General features: G+C 38.5%; 1 protein-coding gene across 17 annotated transcripts in view; it reads left to right on the top strand.

The window, feature by feature from the left end:
• Window positions 1-23,740, top strand: part of EYA1 (EYA transcriptional coactivator and phosphatase 1) — a 178,819-nt gene extending 155,079 nt beyond the window's left edge. For all 17 annotated transcript variants that reach the window (XM_065627176.1, XM_065627190.1, XM_065627189.1 and 14 more), the window contains 6 exons: window positions 10,208-10,266; window positions 10,469-10,629; window positions 10,835-10,949; window positions 11,239-11,360; window positions 13,293-13,393; window positions 21,613-23,740. In XM_065627176.1, coding sequence (XP_065483248.1) covers window positions 10,208-10,266; window positions 10,469-10,629; window positions 10,835-10,949; window positions 11,239-11,360; window positions 13,293-13,393; window positions 21,613-21,693 — 639 coding nt within the window. In that variant the 3' untranslated portion in view covers window positions 21,694-23,740. The remainder of the gene's footprint in view (window positions 1-10,207; window positions 10,267-10,468; window positions 10,630-10,834; window positions 10,950-11,238; window positions 11,361-13,292; window positions 13,394-21,612) is intronic.
• Window positions 23,741-24,784: the final 1,044 nt, after the last annotated feature.

Genomic DNA, 24,784 nt, shown 5'->3' with positions numbered 1-24,784 from the left:
TTACAAGAAAGGTGGTTGAATAAGCCTTGTTCTTGGTGCAATATTAATACAAGGGATGGTTTCAGGGAGAGGGAAACTTCACAGACAGAGCTGGCCAAATTATCTCCCTCTTACCCCCAAATACCATGACAGCTGAATGAACCCTGGTCACCCAGAGTAGAGTCCTCCAAGGCTCTACAGAGGAATATCTATTAAAAAATACCTTTTCTCATTTGGCTGAAATACAGTGCACTTCCTCCTGTACTGGAAAGCTCCTGATTGGGACTGTGGCTAGGTAAGCTTTAGGAGGAGCCCATGAATCTGATAGTTCACGCTCAGCAACAGGGAGTTCTGGGAAAACTGAATGTGATTATTCCAAAAGCTTTAGTAGAGCCTGATTTTTATTTTTTTTCTACAGCACTACATTTATTTGTAGATGTAAACCTGATTTATAAGGTACTTTAAGTCCTATGAAGAGCAGGAGAGTTCACTTTCTAATAAACCTGTCAATGATTGTGGACTCCCTTCCAGCAGGCATCGCAGCAGTTATCACAGCACATTCTGACTGAGACACAAAGCCCATTTATTAGCATTTAGTTTTCCACAGCAGCAATCCAAGAACAGCTCAGTTTCACTGCAGGAAGGAAGGAAAGAAAGGAAAGGAAATAAAAATCATGGTAAGGAATTTTACCTGATATGTATATGAGAGAATGGCTGGAAATAGTTTCTTGTCTATGTGATACTACAACCATGGGTGACTTGCAGAAAGCTCATGAAGTTCCACTTCATGAACATGGAACTAAATTACACCACACAGGTAGCTCTAGGGAAGTGAACGGAAATGCAAAACAAAGTCTTTATTCATAGGCAGAACAGTGGCTTTGCTGGTGTGTGCAAAACCCAGCTAAAAGCTTTCACCAATCCAAAATGCACGATGCCTGGCTGTTGTGGAATGTGCTGCTGTGGTGCATGAGTGTTAGTTACAAAAAATAACAAATATCTTCTTAACTTACTTGAGAAGATCATTCCTATAGGCTTACGTGATTTCTTAACCACATAACTTCTTTCCTTTCATGTGTCCAGTGGTGAGCACCTTCTTACTAGGTGCTACTGAAAATAGACCCTATATGAGGTCCTTTCTCAAGAAAACCAGATGGAGTGGTCTTTGCACACGCAAAGCTCAGCTGAAATACATGGGAGCCTATCAAAGTCGTAGCATCACTTTGTAACTTTATTTACCTTCCTGTTGCTTCTCCCTTTCTCTGAATGCAGGACTGTAAGGTGGCACAAAAGCTCTTGCCTGCCCAGCTGGCATTCCCAGAGCTCTGGCTTAGCAGATAGTCATCCTCTGCTTCATCTGGGCAAGGCAGCAGTGCCTCAACCCCCTCCCTATTTCTGCCATGGACCAGCAGCATAGGGGTCCAACATCTGCCCCACAGCATCGAGAGGAGAAAGAGAGAGAGGGAAAAAATGCAAAGTATTGTGCAAAGGTCTTCAGGCTGCCCATAGGAGGAAAATGTTTAGCTATCTGTACTGGCAAGGTTAGCAGAGAGAATTTTAATCCCAGTCTTTGTCCCATTAGCAGATAATTACAAGGATGGGAGACTTGCTAGCTCAAAGCATTTTAGCTTTCATTCAAATATATGTATTTAGGAGAGATGGTCAGCAGCACTGGAGCACTGCAGGTTTAAATAAATGGGTCACATGCGATGGAAAGAGTGAGGTTACCTTTCCTTGTGAAAATTTCTATGTGAACCACAAGAGCACTCTCATTTCCTGAGATATGAGACATTGTTTTCAGGCTCTTATGGAAAAATCTTTCTTTTCATAAGTTTAATTTTGATATTGTTTAAAATTTAAATATATTTGAACAACCTTTAGTATATAGTTTCAATAAAATGTATATGTTCCTAAAAGTATACTTTCAAGTTAGTGTGTTTGGGAATAATTCATGACATGCTGACCAGGTTCATGGCTTTTGTTACTTGTTTAAACACATTCATATTTTATTTTAACTGACTTTTATTAGTCATAGATTTTTTTTCTTTTTACAAAAGTATACATGCACAGATAACATGAATCATGTCGTAAAGAAGGCATTTACAACGTGAAGTGCTGAACTTTTAAAATAAAGTGAATTTGACATTTTGAACTTAACACTGTCCTTTCCAGGAGTGACAGGGAGTCTTTAAACATATAAATTTGAGTCTCATTTAGCCATTTCTATCTATGGGTAAAATTCTTTCTTTGACACTCTCTGCTTCCCTTCTCTCTTCTTGCAAAAATATACAGAAATAGAATAACAAATGATTTTGTCAGAGTCGTAGCAGGAATTGATTGTTAGAGAGGCACTCTAAAACGCTTCTCTGAGTAAGATCATACATTACAGAAACAGAATAATTTTAAGCTTTAACTTATCTGAACTGGAAGGTAATGAGCATATTCAGAATGATAGGGAGTCTCTCTGAGCTGGAACCCAGACAACAAATCTACACTGTAAAGCAAGTGAGAAAGCCCTGGGGTTTGGAGGACTGCACTTATTGTGACTGTCTTGAGCTCTGCTGGCCCTTGGCTAGAGGTATGATTTTACATTTTGGTCTTTCTCTTCAATAGAAAGATTTCAGTGTATCAAATAATATATACCGAGACACTATCAGTTCTTGAAATATCTGCTTCATTACACTTATGAGGTAAAGAGAACCAGCAAAATAGAGTTTTCTTTTGCTGTGGGAATGTAACTGTCATGTTACAGTTACTATATAGATACTTCTCTAGGTCATGTTTTGTTTTAAATTTGATTCTTCCAGTTACAAGGTGCAGCTGAAATGAAAATGTAAACCTTGCTTTAAGTGTAGCTACTTCAGTAAACAGAAGTTGCAGAGTAAGATCGGTATTTATTTTGGAACAAACACTGTTTTCTTTAGGAGTATCATATTTAATCCAAATGCACTTGTTCCTGTGACCAAGAAAAATAGGATTTTAATAACTTTTTCTATTAGAAAAGAATAGCATTCATTGTGTGTTTGGTGCAGGAGAGGACTCCTAAGTCATTGGCTATGAAAATGGGTTCATGAAATAATTTCAGGTCTTAGTAGTAGCTAATTATTTATATAGTTAATAGCTTTTGTTTGTTTGTTTGTTTTGATGTGCTATTTTAACAGTAAAAGATGGGCTTTGGGTTTTTGTTGTGATTTTTTTTTCACACTATAAGCTTCTCTTTATAGTCTTAAGTTTAAACCAGGAGTGTTTTGAAAGCCTTCACAGCCTGATTTAATTCCTTGACTGTTCATCCACAAATTGTCAGACAGAATGAAGTGGATTTCAAGAACTCTCTTTGTTCTTCATATCCTGTGCCTGACCCACAGGTAATCTGCACCTTTTTTCTTCAGTGACGAATAATTATGGTGGGAAAGAAGAGAAAATGTTAGGGTCACAAAGTGCAGGCTAGACAGAGATGACAGGTCCTGCCAATTGAGTGCCAGTATTGAGAACCTGCGAACCGTAGTCTCTGCTTTTTCACATGGATTTACGCTGTACGTTAACAGGCACCGTGCGATGATGGGTGAGGAAGTTCAGCACTTCAGGCTTTATTGCCTCGACTTGAAAGGAAGTGCAGAGGGTTTTGTATATTTAACAAGTACAGAAATAACAGTAGAGGAGCATTTGGCACAGGCCATATATATGAACACACACAGGATATGGGTGCTGCTATTCTATGTAATGTCATTTTTCTAACCTGTACACATACTAGAGATTTTGCTATACTTCTAGTCAAGTAAAAACTGGAGATTTATTTGCCAGGTTTAACGACTACTATTAAATAATGTTGGGGTCCTTGCATGTTGTTTTTATAAAACCAGAATAGAGACTAGTTGCAGCAATCTACTTTTTATTTTGCAGGAATATAATCACAGCTATAAGTAAAAAGATGTAGAAACAAACAAATAATAAAAAATGGTCATCACAAACTAGCTTTGGAATATGCAATTGCAGTTTGGAAAAACATTCCCTGACAATCTGTAATCCTATGTTTCCCAAAGAAGCACATTGTGATGGCTTATAGAAGTGATGAGTCTTTGTGGAGCAGATAATAATCTGAAAGGGTATATATCTTAAAGGGTATATTATTTCTGGAAAAGACATGAAAAGACATACTGCTGTCATATAAAGCTGCATATAAAACACAGCAGTGTACACTAGAGGATTTTTTTTTAATTAAGGTTTTTTCAGATACATCACATTTATGAAGGATTGCAGCTTTAACTTGTTTTGCCAGATCTGTTCTCACATGTACATGACCAAATTTCTCTACTGTTCAGTAGGGAAAATGAAGCAGTGGATATAATTGCGTAATGACAGATATGAGAGGAACAGAGAATCCCAGCAATCATTTCCTGCGAGTTGGCCAGAGTCCAGGTTGTCTCAATGGACATGATGATGTAAAGGCAAACTCAAAATAGCTTGTTCTGAAGGGTGGTTGTTGGCTTTTTTTTTCCCCTCGTTCTCATTTGACTTTGCAGACTAAGGTATTGAAACAATTAGTTGACAGCGTGGTGTTAGTTTTCTCAGGGTAAATTAAGAAGATTAACCAAATTTGGAAATGTATTTTAGCCATAATCAGCAGATTTGGGACTGTAATACTTCGGCATCCTCTGAGGTTATGTTCATAATATTATTCACATTGTTCCTTTTCGTAGTATGCAAGCTTGTCCAGAGTTATCTTACACTCAATGTTTATTCAAAGGCAGCAGAATTATTAGGTTTATTTTTGTTAGTTTTGTAACACAGAAATGTAGAGGATCAGCATGCTAGCCGTTACATCACTCCACTTGGCATGTAGTGTTGGCACAGATAAGAGGAACTCTTGTAACAGCCTTAATCTCTTTTTTTTTGTTATTATAATTTTCCTACAGCAAATTGAGTAGTGAGGCATATTTTACATAATTATGGCAGAAGTGCACAACTTCATGGGTGGTAGCGAAGGAGCAAAGTAATATAAACATTTGCAGAACATTTCTGCCATAACTTAATGCATTGCATATGAATCTTTCTAAAGGTCCTAAGTTAGTTTGAAGGAATTATTTCAGAAGACTACATAGGTCCAGGCATTTTAAGAGCTGTGAATAATGACTGCGGAGCATCTCTCGGAGTTTTTGGCTCATCATACAAAAACAGAAAAGAGGAGGAAAAGTTAGCAGGAAGGAGTTATCAAATGCTTTGGGAATGGAGGAGGGAGAAGACACATGCTTTCCATGCCCAAGTAAGTCTTAGGCTAGACTCATCTAGTCCACCATTTCCAATTGTTTTTCTTTGGCTTACTGCATTTCACTGGAGACATATTTTCACTTCAGTTTGAAGGAGCTCCTGTGAACATGTATCTGCTGCTGCTTCAATCCCAAAGCAGAGCTGATGGAAGAGAGCATAGAAACAAGCCTCAGTTACTCCCTGCAGTGTCTGTTGGTTTAATTGTGCTGCTGCAGGAGATTTGTTCAAGCTAAGCTACTAGTTATGGCACTGAAAGGTCTGAGGGATGCAAACATGCAGATCCATGTAAGTTAGCTGTGCAAGAGAAGAGCAAAGGACAGCATGGAAAGTAATTTCTTTTAAACTGCTATAGATAGATTTGCTAAGTTACAGGTGCTGACACTCATTTTCCCTTAGGCTAACTGATAAGTCCACAGACAACCTCCAATATCACCTTTAACACTGTATCTTTGAGCATGCTTTAAGCATGTTACTAATGTTTTATATCACCTGTCTGGCCTCTTCCTTCATCCAAACTTGCACTTTAAAGGTATACAGGAAATGTCTCCTTTCTCTTCCTTGACAGTAGCTTTTGCTGAGATCTCCCTCCTACAGGCGTTTAAATCCTCCTGCATTTCACAGCTTGCTGTCTTTTGTGCTACCCTTCCTGAACTGAAAAGACTTGTTCTCCCACTTTGCAGAAGGTGCATTTTCTCTCTGCCTCAAATTCTTTCTTAAAATGTAATTCTCCACGAAGCCTTTTGAACAAATTTCCCTGGCTTCCAGATGGCACTTATTTGATGTAGTTCTGGGGGTCCTGCCTTGGGCTCCAACGGCCCAGCCCCACTCTTCTGCCTTTTCCCACAGCGGCTGTCAAGCTTAGTGTGCTGATCGTACAGAAAACCAACCAAGAAGAAACAGCTGAGCCACGTTTCTGACCAACTTGCCCTGTGATTGCTGGCCACAGCTGCAAGGGATCTGCAGCAGAGATCTGAATCAGAGCAGCATCGCTTCTCTAGGCTAAATTACCCTTTGCGAATAACTGTCCTATCCTGTGTCCGGCACTCACGCGTAGAACATACATGTGGCACCATGAATAAGGTCTTTTAAAATTTCTGTATGTTTCAGTAGCCCAACTCTTATTTTCAAATGAAAATTGAGCACTTTGGCAATGTTTTCATTAAAATCAATGCAATTTAGACAGACCTATGTGAGAATAGGTTTGAAACGTCTACGATGCTTTTCCATTCTGAAAGTATTATCCCTTGAACTATACCAAGTGTATTTGGCTTTCCAGGGTTTGATCCCAAAGTGCAGAGCTGCATCTCAGCCTGTCTGACTGAAATCCAAACCTCCAGTGCAAACATGTCATCACTTGTAGTCCCTTGTGAAGATTTCAAACTGGATACACTGAAGTTGCAAGGTCAACACCTTTAGGAGCAAAACACAGCTTGCTGCATTATCTTTATACAAAAGCCACAGGATATTTTGCTCCTTACTCACCAGTTCAGCCTATTTTAAAAGCAAATCCAACAATTTTAATGTTCTGCTTTGGAGCTAACTACTAATCTGATTCTATCATAATAAAATACATCTGCATAAATAACATAGAGTTATAGTGTTTCTACTGGGACTTTCAGTATTAATTTTAGGTAGCACTTTGCCAGAGAAATTAGGTGGAGAATACTAGTACTGTATTTCCTATGAAAATTTTACAAAAGTGTCAAATATATCTGTAAAAGTTTGAAATGGTAAGCCTGCAAATAAACCAGTTTTTTGGTTGTTTTTTTGAATGTCTGTTTAGCTGTAAGTTGGCTCCTGTCATGGAAGCTTTTTGGGGAAGTACTTGAGGATTTTATGAGTCTTTGTATTTTTATTAAAATATATCTTTGCAAAAAGGTACTGGTTGGAAGTGTATACTTTATTTATTGGTCAGTGTCAAACTTCATTTTACCGTATTCCTGATTATTGTGCATACTGAGTGAACTGCTGTTTTAAAATGTTAAATGTGTGGATACTTGCTTATAACTAATCAGGGCACTGAACAGTGTCTCAAGTAGTCTTTGCTCATGAACAAAATGCTCCACACAAAGCAAGCAAGTGAAAACAAATACAAGGTGTTCCAAAGGAAGGTTGGACCAGATCACTTAATGGTGGGCAGGTGTTGGCTTCTCTGAAGAGTTACTCCTAAATAACTTTACTGCTAAAAAAGAAATTGCTAAATGAGCATTTTCCCTTCCCGTGTTCAGGGGTTGAAAAATGCACCCATCACTCATTAGCCCAAAGTCTGAGTCAGCTAGACAGTGTGAAAAAATACCTGGCACTCAAAGCTCACATTTAGCCTCAAAGCCGTGTCCTGCCACTCAAGAGGAACAAAACAGTCATGCACTGTTTGTGACCTTCCTTTAGTTGTAATGTAGTGTCAATCACATTGGTCTTTAATCCTTTCCAAATTATAACATGTATCTCTTGTGCTTTAACTTTGCTTCATTCCCTTCCTGACTTGACTTTTTTCTTCTTTTATTTCTGACAAAAGGGGACACTATCTCTCTCCATTATATTCAGTATTTTATCAGAAATGTGTGATGTTCATCACCTTTTCTTCCATTTGCTTGCTTTCTTGACACTGCTTCTATACCTTTACCCCAATGAGTTTTAATCTCTAATTTCTCTTTGGGGGTTTTTGTCTCTGAAATCACTCTTTCTTTCAATACCATGATTTCTATTTCTAATGTGTCATTTCAGTTCTCGCTTTCTACCTATCAAGCAGATAGTTAGTCAGAAGGGGAGAATGTCTGTGATGTCTCAAGGCTTGTGATGGTCCCAAGACCTTGCAATGTAAATTAAAATTCCAAGTCTTCAGGTCCTCTCTAACTGCAGGATTGGAGATGACTGGTGTCATCTTTCCTGCCTCTATCTTTTGCCTGAGAGCACTGAATTTGTAACTCTGTTGAGTTATTCCTTCTTTCAACTGCTCCTGTGAGAAGCTGATCTTCTGCTCCTTCCTTCAGTTTTGTGGTTATTAAAAAAATTGTTTCTTTTTCCCAAATTTCTACTTTGATTCCTCTTCTCTGGCAACTTGTTGCAATTGTCATTCATAGTTTCCAACCTGGGAGACTGTTAACTTGATAATTGTCACTGCTGTGTTGACAACCCAAGCTTAGGTTTTCTATCTGTGGAGACTTTGAGAAGTCACTAAGTAGTGGAAGAATAACTACAATGGGAAAGCCGCAGATTCAGGAGGGTGTCCCTTCATTAGCTTACACTCAGTTTATATTTGAATCATTAATTTTGTAGGCATTTGGATGGACAGTTCCTTTCAGTTATAAACAAGCAAAGAACCTCTTGATTTCTGTGAATTTGATAACTTGCTGAAGAAGCTTCTGGGTTTTTTTTGTTTGGGTTGTTTTGTTTTAGTTTTTTTTTTTTCAGCCAAGTTGATTTTCAAAGCCTGGCAACATATGTTCACACTTGTAGTTTCAGCTGTGTCTGTACATCTAATACATTTTGTCTGCCTGAGGAGGAAATTCGCTGTATGGTGCTTAAATATGAGCAAATGTAGTATTGTCTTTCCTGTGCTGGTTGCCACTCTTACATCTCTTTAGCACAAGCTACCTATGTTTAAAATACAAAAGAGCACCTATTACAGTAAGAATAAGTATATGTTATACAAGTGCAAAAGACCACACCTTGTTCTTCAAAGCGTTTGAAAACTTTCTGAGCTATTTTTCATAGACCTATGTTTTTAAAAATCTAGAATCCACAGCCATCATGTGAGGCCAAATAGACTTCTTCAACTTTTTTCTTATCTGAGGTTGTTGACCTCAGGAGAGGAGGAGTAGGTTACAGGGTCAAAGTCTTTTCCTCCTTGGAGCTTGCTGCTTGCTGGGAGAGGGTTGGCTGGAAAATAGATGTTTTAGAAAAAGGGTTGAGGGTCATGATTTTAATTCTGTTAGGGAACAGCTGGTTTGAGTTTCTTTGCACTTCTATCTTCCCTCCCTTCCTCACAAATCCATAGAGAGAGAAAAATTTGTTCAGGGGAAAGTAATAACACAAAAATAAAGGACTGCAATTTTTTAATGTTTAAAATAGATCATGTTTGTTATAGAACTTCACATTAAGAGAGAGAAGAGGAAATTATTAAAATAATTGAAATCCATTATTGTTTCAAGCATTGAATTGAGACTGATCTAGAGTGCCAAAGGTTTATTTGTTTTCCTGCCAAAAGTTAAATTGTTATTATTAATGTTTTAATGGTTTTTTTGGTGGATAAACAGTACCCATTACAATATTTAGTTTAGTGACGGACAAAGTTAATTATGAATGTGCCGTGTTAGTTTGCATACGAGTCACTGAAGGAAGATGGCTTGATTTGCCTGTTTCTGTTCAGATTTTCTTCGTCTTTGCATGCTGCTTTCATGCACTAAGACCAAAGAGAGAGAAGGAAACTCACAACTCTCAAATGAATGGCAAACTAGGAACAGATTTTTCGTCTGCACTCCTCTGAAATGCTGGCCTCAGGCTGTGTTGGTGTGTGGCTCAACAGCAATCAGAGGTCATAATTTCATTGGCGGTTAGCATCAGGTTTAATTTTTCTAATATGTTACATTCACCAAAATGTCTGGTTTCAGTTACACTTATGCACTGACCGAATCAGCTTTGAGCAGCATGATGTCTTAAGGTACCTAAAAAGCTACAAGAATGTTTATGGAACACATATGCTAATTGTTTTTAACCACTTTCCTTTCTAAACACAAAAACTTGGTTTTGGAAAGCCATTTAGCAGTAGTAGCTAATGATGATGTGCATTTATTCTAAGAAATGAGCACAAGGAATAGGTAAAATAGTTGTTTTAACAAGACTGCCATCTACTGATTTCCACAATTAAAAATATTCCTGATGAGTAGGTTGTTCATCATTTTTATAGCTTTATTTTCAAGAATTGCAAGATCAAGAAAATTATAAAGTCTTTCTGTCACCTTAGGAATGCGACCAGGTTCACATTGATGACGTGTCTTCAGACGACAACGGCCAAGATTTAAGGTACAAGAGAACTGAGCAAGATAAAACCTCGCTTTGCAAGTTCCTCCCTGGGAAAGCGATGAGCTGCTGTAATGCTCACAGTAGCCCGCTCTCTCTTTATAATAGCTGTCTTAGCCTTTGCAACTCAGCAAAGTGAGTAGCTGGTGATTGAATGTAGACTGTTGTCTTTTATTAATCTGGGGGTTTTCTTATCTCCGACTAGCACGTATAACTTCGGAACAGACGGCTTTCCCGCGGCTGCCACCAGTGCGAATTTGTGCCTTGCGACGGGGGTGCGAGGAGGAGTGGACTGGATGCGAAAGTTGGCTTTCCGCTACAGACGAGTAAAAGAAATATATAACACCTACAAAAATAATGTTGGAGGCAAGTGACTCTGGAGTATCTAACAAATACAGAAGTAGTAAAAGAGAAGAACATTTGGTTTCCATCCCTTTTTTAACGTGGTAGTGTTTAGTGAGCTGTTCAGTTTGAGGTATGTGGAAAATTGTTTCTGAGCTGATGGAAAGCAAAGGAAAATGGCAGAAGGTTACTTAATTTTGGTGCAGACGTTCTCTTATCTACTCCACAGGTCTTCTTGGTCCAGCAAAAAGAGAGGCTTGGTTACAACTCAGAGCAGAAATTGAAGCTTTGACAGATTCTTGGCTAACACTTGCACTGAAAGCACTCACCCTTATTCATTCAAGGTGAGTACAGGGTAGTTAGGAAACTTTAGGATTTCTGATGATGATCTATTAATAGAAGAGGCTGCCTGGTCTGGTGGACAAAATGCTGAACCTGGAGGACCTTCTTCTCATTCCTTGTTCTGGTCTGACCATGCCACTCTGTACCTTGCTTTCCTATAAGGTAGAGAAAACCCCTTTCTTTGTAAGTGGCAATAATAATGGTGAGGGGTTCTGATGGGAGGGATAAGATTTTGCTTGTTTTGTTTTGTTAAAAAAAAAAAAAAGGATGTTTGCATTTTCTCTCCCATAGGACAAATTGTGTGAACATTCTTGTAACAACTACGCAGCTAATTCCAGCTCTGGCGAAAGTCTTGTTGTATGGACTAGGGGTTGTATTTCCCATAGAGAATATTTACAGTGCGACTAAAATAGGTGAGCTATTTTTATACTGTTGTGATACTTTTGAAACTGTAATTCTAAATAAAAAGCTAGTGTAGTCTATATTTATTTCTTACCTACATTTGCCATAGCAAATACAGAGATTGGTAACACCTGATCTCATGAAACACTTTTCATGCTGAAGCATCCTAAAAGTGTTTTTCAAATGTTTGTCATGATCCAGCACAGAAAGCTTCATATAGCTCATGCAGTCTCTGTTAGGAGGAAACATAATTGCTTTTTTGTCATCATTTCTCAAAACTGTGAGGCTGTGTAGCAGCTGAGAAGGCTTTTTAGTAGGCTGTAAGTACAGAATGCTGTAAACATAAGCCCTGGCTCCATTTGTTTTTATGGGCTCTGTAGCAAATTTTGGTAAACAGTTTACCAGAAGCAAGACAATTTTGCTGCAGAATGTAATTATTTAAGTTCATTCATACTGACTGTAATAAGCTTCAGCCAGGCAAATGTTTATTTCTGTTTTCTGATTCAGTATAAAAGATATTATTCTGAGTATCTAGAAGTACATAGGACCATATTGCAACCGTGCTTGTAGTTTTTAATGTGATCATGAGATATCTGTTGTGTCGCAGATTCCTTCAAAATTGTGGGCTAGATGAAAACATGTGTTCTTAAGTATCTATAATACAGGAAGCTCAAATGGCTGAGAAAAAATGGTGGGTTATTTTTGTTTGGTTTTGTTTAAAACAAACAAAACAAACAAACTTTGTCGAGATTTTTATGTAGAAATTTGAAAGCATTACCATAAAAGATTTAAAACTGTTTTCTGGATGGAAATGTAATGGTACTGTCTGTCAAAACTTTAAATTAAATTAAAACTTTGAATTATAATACTTTAAATACATATTTTAATTAAAACATGTTTTAATAAATATTCCCTTGTGACTTCACATACACAGGACAGAAGGGTATTTTTGGAAAACTGTGTTCAGTCACTGACTGTCACAGGAAATCATGAGATTTTTGTAACGTGACATGATTCATAATTTTCAAGCATCATTTCAACCGACTTAGTGTTGGAGGTGTCTTATGCCTGGCACTACTGTTAAAGGGTGTCATTGAATAGTTTGGCTTCTCTTCTGGCTAGAAACCTTTTTGTAATTTCCAAGCTTTTTTTTTCTTATGCTGATATTGATCTGTAACTGAAAAAAACTACTTTGAAACACACAATTTTCCCCATCGCTTGCTGTAGACACACAGATAAGCATGTACCATGACCAGACTGAAGTGAACTTTCAGAGGGGGAACATTTGAGAAAACTCAACTGCAAGCATTTACTTTCTTTCTGGCTTCCCAGTATCAGTATGTAGGTGTAGGACTGGAGCACTGGGATCGTTTCCCCAGGTCTGCACAGGGAAGTAATGAGCCATGTTAATGCATCCCAGTGCAGGATCAAGGACTTGCCCATGTATTGGATTACAGACATTTAAATCTAAATCTTTTAGGTTACCTCCTAAGTCAGGATACTACTGTTTCAGGAGCTGTGCTTACTCTTGTCACAGGTTGCGGAAAAAAAAACCTGGAATTTTGACTCATATTCAATCAATTTGCTCAGTTCAGGATACTGGCCATCAACAGCCAGCAGAGAATTGTCCTGATGGGGAAATTACCCCTTGAACCCCATCTCAGATTAGAGAAGCAGACAAGGGAGTTGATATTGCGGACCTCTAGTTTGCTACCTCTGCCATGGCGTGTCTACTAAAGGACCTCATGGAGCAGATTTTAAGGCTGGCTGGCAGCTGCCGTGGCAAGAGTCAAACTGCACTTGGCCTTGACACGCCGTCCTGTGGGAAGGGCTCTTCTTTCCCACTAGCTCTAATAATTTATTATAGATCTGTGCTAAAAAGTCATGTATTTGATGTCATCCCATCACCACCTATCCTGAATAGTCTGATCTTTTTATTTCAGGAAAGGAAAGTTGTTTCGAGCGAATAATTCAAAGATTTGGAAGAAAAGTAGTGTATGTTGTTATAGGGGATGGTGTCGAAGAAGAGCAAGGTGCAAAAAAGGTAATGGCCTTTTTTCAGTGCGGATTGATTTCAAGAGTCTGAAAGCAAAATTGTCTTCAATATGGGACAGAATGCATTGACATTTGGGTTTTGTGTCTTTGCTTTATGAAATATGTTTTGACCATATCTAGTAGAAAGTTGTGTACAACTCTAGATAATAATGTGCCTTGTTGTTCTCCAAAAGACACATTAAGCTAGCTATGGATGTTTGATGTATGTCAAAAAGGAGCCTGAAAGTGGACCCTTGCTTTGTGCCAAGGACTAATAGTTCTGTCTTCATTGGCATCTCAAAATACTACATAGGATGTTATGAATATAAGCAAAAAATGGCAATTCTTGCTGATCAAAGGCAGTGTGCTGTTTGACTATATGAAATACGTATATGTCACACCTTGAAAAGGTATGTAGGACTGGAGTAGGTATGCAAAATTTTCAGTTTTCTTTTGTGTCCATAATTTGGATTCTGTGTTCAGGTAAATGTTTGTGGCTTGTCCTGCATTCATAACCTCAGTTAACTGACCATAGGATACTGTTTGAATGTGTCTTTATTATTTTTTGCTTTCTGCTGGGAAGAAGGGAAAAATTCACTTTTTTTTCCCCCAGTGTGGAACAGGCTCCATAAAAAGTAATTCTTCTCCATGATGAATAATAGGCAGTATTCCTAGCTTTTCTATCCTACCAAAGTACAGCAGATATAAAGTCTTTGCTTGAAGGAATGAGGCATAATTTTGGCTATTTGAACAATAGGAGAAACAGTAGGAAATGGGGCATTTCTGTTCTTGCTTCCTTTTACAGGTAAATTGCTTTTACACAGCTTCTCTTTTAGCATAAGGCTCTCAATGATAGTTCTGTATGTGTTTCCACTGTAACTTTCTAAATTGGAGAAGTGAAACTAATTAGTCCACATGTTGTTTTACAACCGTTTGCTGGTTTTTCTTCATGAAATCCATGTTTTGTGTCCCTGAAGTGTTGTGGGTAGCTTCCCAGCTCATCCCAGCGCTTCACAGAGTCTCAGTTTCATATATCCCTTTGGCGGACTAACAGGAATAGTTTGCTCCTTTCTCCTTCAGAAATGCCTTTCATCTTTGCGGAGACATGTTTTCCCACTGTAAATGATTACATTTTAAAAGCTGCATTTAAGATTGGGAGTAAAAAAAGAAAAAAACAACTTTGTTCCTTTTTTGTTGTCCGGTGAAATAGTGTTGTATATGATAATGGCAGGAGTAGTCCTTTCGGTAACATTATCTAATTCAATGCTTTTTTCAACAGGAAACATGATTCAGAAGAGCATAAGAAAAAGCCTTTCTAGTCGCTAAGAGGAGCAGCAGTATAGAAAGTTCCTTTGTGCCATTACTTCTGCGTATTCTTTCCCAGTGGAAGGAATTTTCAGATTCAAAGCATGTTAGATGCTCTGGATTAAATTATCTGCTGCAGCAATGCCAGAGAAGTCAATAAGTAGGCCAGCAGCTCTGCCTTTCTGCAGAAAATATTAATTTGATTAAGGAAAATGCTTCTGTGATTCTCGTCCTGCTTCTTACTCCACCAAAAAAGAGGTCACCATTTCACACTGTGAAAGCAGGATTTGCCTCTTAAGTTTTGGCTTTCGCATCCTGCAAGAGCAACAACTACGCAGTGCCTTGTGGTACCAGGAGCTGCTCCCAACTCAGATGTTGCCTTTTTGGTTATCTGCTCCTCCAGTTCTTTTTAGCTTTATTAGTAGTAAGCATAGGAATGCACACTAGTGTATACTGTTTAAAGATGTATGCCCTGCCTCGGGAATAAATGATATCGGTGTATTAGAAACCAATGAAAGCCGAGACCTTCTCCAGAGACCATGCAAACAAAACAGCAAAGATTTAACCCCAGAAAAAACCTCAAAACCCATTGACCCAAATTAGCATAACTGTGCCATGATGTACCCCATTGCCTTGCTTATGCCCTGAACCCTGTAGCTGATTCCTTCCTACCTTCCTTCCTGTCAGCACATTGGGTTTTGTGATATTCTTGGAGCAGGGACAGCTTTTATGTTATCCCTTTGGACAGCACTTTGCTGAAGGGGTTTAGCCTGTTGTGAAGCCCTTTAGGATACGTAAATTTCTTTGCACCACATAGACTGTAAACAGTACACCCTTCTTTAATGCTCAAATAGCACTTCATTGATTACCTGTGAACTACAATGAGAATTTTTAAGTGAGCACATAAATTCAAATTTACTTAATTTGAGAGATTTTTTTTTTATTCTGTGTTCGTGTAGTGAAAAGACCTGAAATTCTAGCTTAGGAGGTAAGAAAGTTAAGTTTTATTATTAAAAATAGTTTACCAATAATTGATCAATTGCTTCATTGTAAACCAAGATTTTAATTTATGTCCTTCATTCAATGAAAATCCTGTGTCAATACAACAAAAGGGGGGAAAAAAAGACCACTTAAAAAAAAATCTTCTTATTATAGTCATTATTCTAAAAATTTAACAGTAGAAACTTTTTAATACAGTTTAAAAGATCATTGCTCTTTTGAGAGACGTTTTTAAGACAAAATGTTTTACTGGAAAAATGCCGCTTTTGATTGATGAAAATAAATACAACACACTGAGGAGACCACACACTCTTATGTTTCACGTAGCACAGGACTAGCCGTGGTATCAACACCGCCGTTAATTGTCACTTCCAGCACAACGTTTTATAAGACAATTAAAATTCTCAGGCCGTGTGCATTGCAGACTGAGGAATAATCCTACCCTTTGGGTCGGTTCAGCTCACAGCCAGGGTGGCTGGAACGCCAGGGTTCACGCGGAGGTTGCTACCTTCGGATCAGCTTCCCTGGGAAAAGAGGGAGAGGAGGGCAGAGAGGACCCGCTGCGAGAGCTCAAAGGTGCTTGGGGCGGCTGCGGCATCCGAGATGCTCGGTGGGGCTACTGCGGTGACACAGCTATTCCCAGAATAGTTTTCTGGGGTTTTCTGCTAGAGACTCCACTGTCTTGGCATTTTATTTGTTTTGCTTTGTTTTGTGTTTTGTTTTGTTTTGTTTTGTTTGAGTTCATCTTTTCCCTTTGGAGCCACAGTCGTAAAGTAGAAAAAAAAAAAACAAACAAAACCAACACACAACTCCTGAGTTTTTCTACTTAGAAGAATTCTCCAAAGGATTTCTAGTTTGTGAGAGGAGACAAAGGAGAAGGTTCTGTGCACCAAGGAGCTGGATTTTACATCAGGTGATTCGGGAGAGCCCGGGCAAATCGGCTTCTCCCTTTGTCTCCAAAATGGTCATGCTGCATTGGGGGGAAATTGGGAGGAAAAATCATAAATCTTTGTGGAGCAATAAATAGAATATAAATGGGTATCCAATATGCCACTGCTTTCAAGCTCACAGTCACACTGTGCTGGTCAGGTTTGGGGTAGGAAGTAAAGACGACCGCTTAGCAAATCTGGCAGGAACACAACAAAAATACTGTGAAAGACGACAGAAACTGATGAGTTTTCTATTCAAATCCATCACAAATCTCAGGAGTAAGATTTTTGTATAAATATGTATTTGTTTAAGGAAAGGAGGATAGTCTGAACTTTTCAGCGTTGCTGTCAAAAACTGGCTTTGTTTTGCACGTGTGCTAATAGATATACTTTACTTGGTTGAATAAAATTGTTGAAGTTTTTTTCCTTTAGTAAATACATGCCGAAAAATAATATTGTTTCTATTTCAGAAATAAAATTCCTTAATATTTTTATGTTATTTAATAATATTATAATTATTAGTTTTACTAAATTAATAATTTCACTTTTCATGTTTTTTACACCAAAACCAAGGTCAAACTTTTACCACCATATTTCATTTCAAAGTGTCATCAAAATTAAATAATTAAAAAGCTCATAATTGTATTTATTCCCAAACATCATGTTATTAACAAAACAATTCATGTTTTTTAAAAGACAAAAGCTTCCTATTTATTTGGAAGCTATTGAAATAGTACACAAAATCATTGTTTTACTGCCAGTCTAGATACATATTCCTCCCATATGCAATAAGAAAAGCTTTCTTATTGTTTTCTTAGATACTAATGCATCCAGTTACACTGCCTATTTATTAGCGGTTAGCATTTGTCGTCCATTCTCCCATAGCAGTAAATGAGATATTAGCATTTCTCAGTGTGCTTAAAATAGAGGACACGTGTTGTACATGACATGCATGGTAAGTGTTGGCAGGGATGGCTTTCTAAAGGCAATATTTAGTAAATGTATATACAAAGAAACTCTTGCCCGGTCATTCGGTAAGAAAAAATGTACTTCTGTCTCAAGGGTGTGTTGCCACTTTTGACAGGGCTGGATAGTTGTGGTTGATTGGGGCATGGTAATACAGGAATGATGTATAAGTTTTTGTATGATAATTTTGTTACCTTCAATGTTTTAGTTTTGTGCAATAATTTGTTATCTTAGATAAGGTGAAAATTGCAGTACATAGCCTGTGAACACACATGCATATATAGGGACACATACGTGTGTGAGACTCTATATACCTACACAAACATATACATATAGATATATATATATATATGTATCAGGTTTGTTTCCCATCCTCTTAGCTATAGAGGCTGTGCCGTAGGGTCAGACTGATAGAGATCTGAATCAGCCGCCTTTGACTGTGCACAGAGCGCCAGGGCAGATTCCAGTCCCCTGCAGCCGCCGCGTTCCTGGCGTGCTTTATTTCTTGGGAGTGTGCTGCTGGTCTTTTGACCTATACGCAGGAGAACTGAAAATAATTATAATCCTGAGGTCTATGCAACCTCTTTGTTTCCATGAGACTCCCTAGAATCAATCCACACCTCACTCCTGTAATTATATGGAGTAAATGGAGGTTATATTCCTTTCACAGACAGACATAAATGAAACAGAGTAGATTCAAGTGAATTTGAAATAGAAAGATATAGCCAAAATAATGACCACTTAAAGTTTTGGTTTAAAATCTGGCCATAAACAGCCGAAGGTAATCCAAAACTCGATATTGCATATGGACATCTAGCAATAATTGCTGTGATTTGATTCAGCAGAAGCTAAACCTTCTGTTAAATCCATCAGGGTCTTTAACTGCCCTAGCTGCCTGGTGTGTGTACACTCTGTGATGCTGAGGTTGTTACTAGGGAAGCAATATAATGCTGGAGCTGCATGAAGTGGGAGCTGGAAGCCAAGAATTTATTACTACAATTCTCCCTATTCATTAGTTTGCTGCATGACCTTGAAGGGCGTCCATGTCATTGACTCTTGGCTTCTGCAGAGACACTACTCAAAGGCAGGCGTCCACCCAACTCTTTGCCGTGCCACATGTTAGGTGTGCTATTTACATCTCCCGGACTCGGTGGCTGAGGCAGAGCTGGTGCCAAGCTGACTAAGAGAAGCTGAGAGCTATGGCTGGTGGAAAGACAGAGCAGGTAGGTCCTGCCTGGCAGGGGGCTTGTGAGAGAAGGGGGAAACAGCAGCTGCACAAGAAAGGGAGGCAGCATGGGTGAGCACTGCTGGGCAAGTGCAGTCAGCTGGCACACACTGCGCAGACCTGCAGCAAGCACAAACCTGTTCCCCTTTGTCCTTGATGTAATACCACTATTAAATGTTATAAATTCTGCCAGGAAGATCTCACAGCCTAAATAAGAGATAGGTGTACAGAAGCTTTTGGAAAGCCTGGAGAATGACATGATTAGGGATTTTTATTTTGTTTCACTCTTGCTGGTTCATTTCCTCAAATGAGTCTTTGGGAAAGATTCGAGTCAGAAAGCAGCAGTGTCTGACCTGATGGAGTGGAGAGGATAGACTATCTGTATAAAGTAACAGAGGGAAGACACTGGGATGTGGAGTTGTAAGTCAATGAGCTAATGGCATATCGTTTCTGTTGGTGGTGGAGCATAGAGACAGTACAATGGAAGTTTAGGTTGAAGATGTAGAAATAATAGGTGTTGTAGTCAGTTTTCAATATTTCCTTCTTAAGGAAAGGCTTAATGTATAAAAGTGTTTTGGAAGCATCATAAATATTTGCTCCAACAACATCTCACATCTCTGAATTTTACTTTTGATGCTATCACTCACTCATTTGTGTCCAAAATGAGATTTAGTCAGCTGTTTCTCAAGGCTTTGTAACAATCTAGAGTTAAGCAAAGCAGAACAGAAACTCTTCCAATGGTGCTTCCTTGTGAGTAATTGCATTTTCTTCCTGAAGAAATTTCTTTGCTTTAAAAGCTAGGCATAGTCTGAATGTGGGCATTTGTCTATGCATCCATATTACATTTTATTTCAGATCAGGAGTGTCATACTGAAACAGATCTTCCCATCATTACTCCTTACCATGCTTTGATTAACATCCTTGACTGATTTTAGAGAGGCAGGGAGGGTGGGGAGGGGGAAGATTTCTTTTGGATAGAACTAAACAAGAATGTATTGTCCAGGTGCTCACCAAGTGTTCTCCAACAGCTAATGGGCACTTTTTCCATGATGGCAGACTAGAGCTCTTCTGAAGTGAAAACCCTGAAACATGGGCACTGGGTGCTCACCAGCTCCTCCTTCACTCTGCACTCCCTCTTACTGTGCAACTGCACTTGCTAACATTTGTCCTGCACTGGGTGCTCATTTTCCCGATTCCTTAAAGTGCTCCATTGCTGATCATACGTGACTCTTTAGTCTTGCTTATTAATATTGATTAATTCAGCATTATCTTCCCTGACTCACACAAGAGCACCAGTTGATCGCTCGTTAACAGTTGCCATTTGACTTCAGAGAGACTTGCCCCTATTTACACGGTTACGTTTTGGGGTTTTTTTTTAATCTTTGTTTTATTCTATAAATTCAACCCAGTTCATCATTACATCATTATCTGGATTGAGGCAGCATTCTTCTAAAAATAATAGTTATTTATGCACTGACAGACAGATGTTTACCTGAGCTTCTGAAGACAAAAATATGATAGGCTCTGTGCTAAGGTGTTTGCCTTCTGAGATAGGTATAAGGTAAAATTAAAGGACATACAGTAAACATGAAGCTGGAAACAGAGAGTTTCACATTGTTTTCAAGATTGTTCTCTAACTTAAAATTTGAGAAGACTTGCATGAAAAAAAGAATATAATCATAGAAGTGACAATCAGAAGATATTAGTTTTACCACTGATTTCAGTAGGATTAGGAATTTGCTCTGGAATTGCTGAAGGAGGATGAAGAAAGCCTTTCTGAGAAGTTGTAGATAAAGTGCTTGGGGAACTCAGAAGCTATTTTGGTAATAAATTGCTTGTGGTTTGCCTCCTAAAGATGCCAGGACACAGGCTGACCCAATGAAAAGGTGAACATGATCACATTCAGATATTGCCGAGTTTAATAAACTTTTTTTCCCATGGCATTTATAGACTATTTTTCTGAAGAAAGCTGATGGTTATCTTTATTACTATTGTCATTATTTGTGCAAAGGTTCTTGCTGACACTATAATCCCTGGTTTACAGTATAAAGATAGTTCTTAACCAGATTTTTACCCTTCATGGATAAGGTATAGTGTGCTTTTTCCTGGTGTTTGTGGTTTTGGTTTATTCAGGTTGCTTGCAAACATATTTGTGCTCCAGACAGATTTTATTGCAGCTAATAGGAAAAAAATATGTATTTATTTTAAACTTGTCCCATATGGAAAAGAAGCTTTAAGATCAGTGCTAACAATGAGTGATATTATACAAAGCACAGGGATAAAATTCCTTTCAAAGAGATGTAAGCAACACATGAGCTAGTCTGAATCACCATGGCTATGTTCTTAATTCACCTGCCAGGGATAGTTCCACAAGGAACAAACAGGTTTTGATAGTAAATAATATTTCACCCCCCCGCTTTTTTTTTTAATCAAATTATGTTCCTTTCCTCAACCTACATGCTTCATGTATAGGTCATTTTTCCTATAATTTGTTCTAGAAATAATATTTTCTTCTGCCACATGCTGAAATCTGTTTTTCTCATAAAGAGATGAGAAACCCCTCTCTTCCTTATGATCTCCTGACATGTTTGCTGTTGTTCCCATTGGTAAATAGATTTGCTGTTATTGAGACTATATGTTGAGGGGCTGAGTCAAAGAAACCAGAGATAAATGTGAAGGGTTTGAGGTTTCAAGAGCTCTTTTTCTCTCCTTGCGGTGTTCCCTTATCTTTGCGAAAGACAGTGGGTGGGTCTAAATACCAGAACGCTTGGGGTTATTTTTACATGTTGTCTGTGCTGTTCACAGCATGCGATGCCATTTTGGAGGATCTCAAGCCACTCTGACCTTATGGCCCTTCACCATGCCTTGGAACTGGAGTACTTGTAGCAGCTCAGCAGCACTTTGAAACCCCAGAGCCTCCTTCTGCCCGTGGACGGAATGCCTGTGTCTTGTGTCAGCATTGGACTACGGAACGTTGTGATTTCAACATGTTGACGTACAGCTGCAATTGGTCTTAACCCTTGCCCTTTCAGTAAACAGAGGAGCATGTCTTTTTCTTCAGAACAGCTGTTGACTCTGGTACTGCAAGTCCAATGAAAATAAGCCATGCGAACATTTGAACAGCTCATCTTTACCGTATTTGCTACAAAAAAAAGAAGTAGAGAAGGAAAAAAAAAGAAAAAAAAGAAAGGAAGTAAAAGGTTCATGCCTGTGAAGAAAAATAAAAGGACCTGCAAATGCTTTGTAGTTTTTAGACTCTTCAATGTGACACACACCGTTTCTTCAACACAGCAAACTTGATTGCACAATGAAGACTGAGATTTTTCAAAATACCAGTGGAGTAATTTTCTTGTAAAGAAGGTTTACTTTTTGGTTTCTCATACCCAGGGTACTCTGTACATCTTTACTTATTTATGAACAGACTATATTTTGACATCATGTAACTGAGGTTATGTATAATAGGATTAAAGGCTATTGTAAGCCTTTGCCGTATGGTACAGCAACTACTTTTGATTTTAGCACATTACAGAGTAGTTTAAAATAAGTCTAATTTAAACTTATAGGTACATCACTGAGACAATCATGTACAGGAAGAATTTTTTGTGTAAATTTGTAATAATGAATGATTCTTTTACATATTGTTAAGGTAAATGCTATTGAAAGATAGTAATGCCTTGTTGGTGAAGAATGAGGCCACGTGCGCACAAACTGTTGTGCAGTGCCTTATCAAAGCGTTGGGTATAAATATGTAGATAATGGATTTTTTTTAGATAAACTTGTCAAGACCAAAAGCATGGATGTCAAGTGTCAATAGGAATTGGGTTTTGTTCTTCTCAGCTGTTTCTTTACCTTTTCTTCTTTCACCTACTCTGATTATGAAAAGATTGATTTCTTCCCCCCCCACAAAGGAAATATAGATAAAACACAATTGAAGAGGAGTCCTTTGCTCTCTTCTGTTTCCTCCTTTAAAATTAACATATTAACCCTTTTTTAGAGTATTGAAAAATGAATTAGCAAATTCATTCCATAAAGAAATAGAGAGAGAAGACATATATTTTAAGACATGACTTAAACTGCAATGTTGGTACCAAATAGTTTTTGTCTCACCCAAAAATGAAGAAAACTATCATCGTGATTATTTTTAGAAATTAGAAATGAGAATATTTTGGAGAAATTGAACGAGAATACTCATATACGTTTAAGTTTTTTAATCCTCTTCCACCAGGAGTCAGATTTTCCTAAGATGTAACATCCATTGCCGGCAATGGAAATACTGAAATAGTTATCGCCAAGGAGTTAAAATTCGCTTTTGTCTATACCCATTTACAGGACAAATGTAGACTGTGTCTGTCTGTGACTTGTGACTTTTCTAATCTTGAAGGCCATGAGCTACTTGGTCAGATCAACAGTTAGTCTGACTTTTCCACTTGAATTGTACCAATTCCCTTTACCCAATTTAAATCTCTTCATTAAAAAGAAGCCTCAGCTTTTTTTGGTTCATTCTCCAGCTTTTCTTCTTGTTTTCTTTTGCTAAAAACACCAGCCTTGAAAAAGCTACCTGTAGAGCTACAAAGCGCCAATGTAGCTACAAAACAACACCCTTCTCTATTGGAGGAATCATATTGCTGCTAGAATTCAATGTTTGTGGATTGCTTTATTATCGACAGAGAGGTTTTCGTCCTACCAAGACTTGCACATGTGCTTTACTTTACCCAGTATGAGTACTGGAATTCACACAGTACTCACATACATACATAAAGCATGTCGTGGGTAGTCTTCAGAATTGAGACTATAATTAGCTTTTTTCTTCCTCAAGCAAAGTAGAAAGTGATGGGGGGTTGGTTGTCTTTTTTTTTTTTTTCCAATTTTTAGTCAGTCACAGACTGAAAAAAAATAAACAGTTTATCTGGGCCTTATTGTACAAAAAGTGTGTTGTGTCCACAATTGTGTACAGAATTTTTCTTCATTAATTTTGTTTTAAATTAATAAAACTGATTTGTGAACATATTAAACAATTGTCTTGTATGCAAATCTATGATATTTCTGCCCTCTGGGTTGGGAACGAGGAGACATTTCTCATTTCTTTGCTGTCACAAAGCAGAAGTTGTTCACCCACTTGTGCCCAGCTGAGATATTAAATAGGATAAAAAAGATTTGTGTCTAGTTTGCAGAAGGCTCAGTTAGGTGGCCAGCAGTTGTTTTGCTTATCAGCAGGAGCTAGAGAGGGTCAGTGCAGAACAGGGACTTGGTACATGGTGTCTTGCAAATGCGTGCCCAGGTGACCCCCCCCCAGAAGTAAATGCCTGAATGTTAGGTGCCACGGTGCCTCTGAATGTCATCCAAAGCAATCCCTGTGCTGGATGGATGAGTCTCACTGCTCAGACATCTCACTCGAAGCTCCAGCAGTGCTCCCATCCTCTGAGGATCTACAGGCCTGAACATCTCTAGGAATTCAGGACTGGCGTTTATCTCTTACAAGCACGGAGCAGAGCCACCCTTTAAATCAGGGGAAGAGTGGCAGTGCCCACCATTTCATAGCAGGTGCTTTATTGTAGACCCATGAAGTGTTGGTCCAGGGTGTGGGTCTGATTCTCTCTTCTAAGAATAGTGAGGGGCCTGCCCAAACACACATCTCACCTTCCAGAAGTCTGTTAATTAGGACAACTTTTAAACTAATCTGCCCAAGAAACACCCTCCACTCCTCTTCATTCTGCTGTACCACCCTGCACAAAAGGGTTAGTGAAGCCAGAGACTGCAGTCAGTGAACCAAAGAATGAGGATGGCTGCACTGAAAGGAAAAGCAGAATCAGGCAGAAGGAGAAAATGTGTCCATCCACTGTGAGTGGCTGTTTTGGAGTGGCTGGTGAAGACCCCTCTTTGCTACTCCACCCATGAATGAGAGCTTCGAATGGGGGCAAGAGGGCACTTTCTGGTCTAGTGAGAGCTGGGCTTTGTTGCTACATTGTGTTACAGCTTC

The sequence above is a fragment of the Caloenas nicobarica genome, chromosome 2 (assembly GCF_036013445.1).
Source record: "Caloenas nicobarica isolate bCalNic1 chromosome 2, bCalNic1.hap1, whole genome shotgun sequence".
In the NCBI taxonomy this organism is placed as follows: domain Eukaryota; kingdom Metazoa; phylum Chordata; class Aves; order Columbiformes; family Columbidae; genus Caloenas; species Caloenas nicobarica.
Note: the sequence above shows the minus strand (reverse complement) of the source record. Positions and strands in the feature narration are given on the sequence as shown.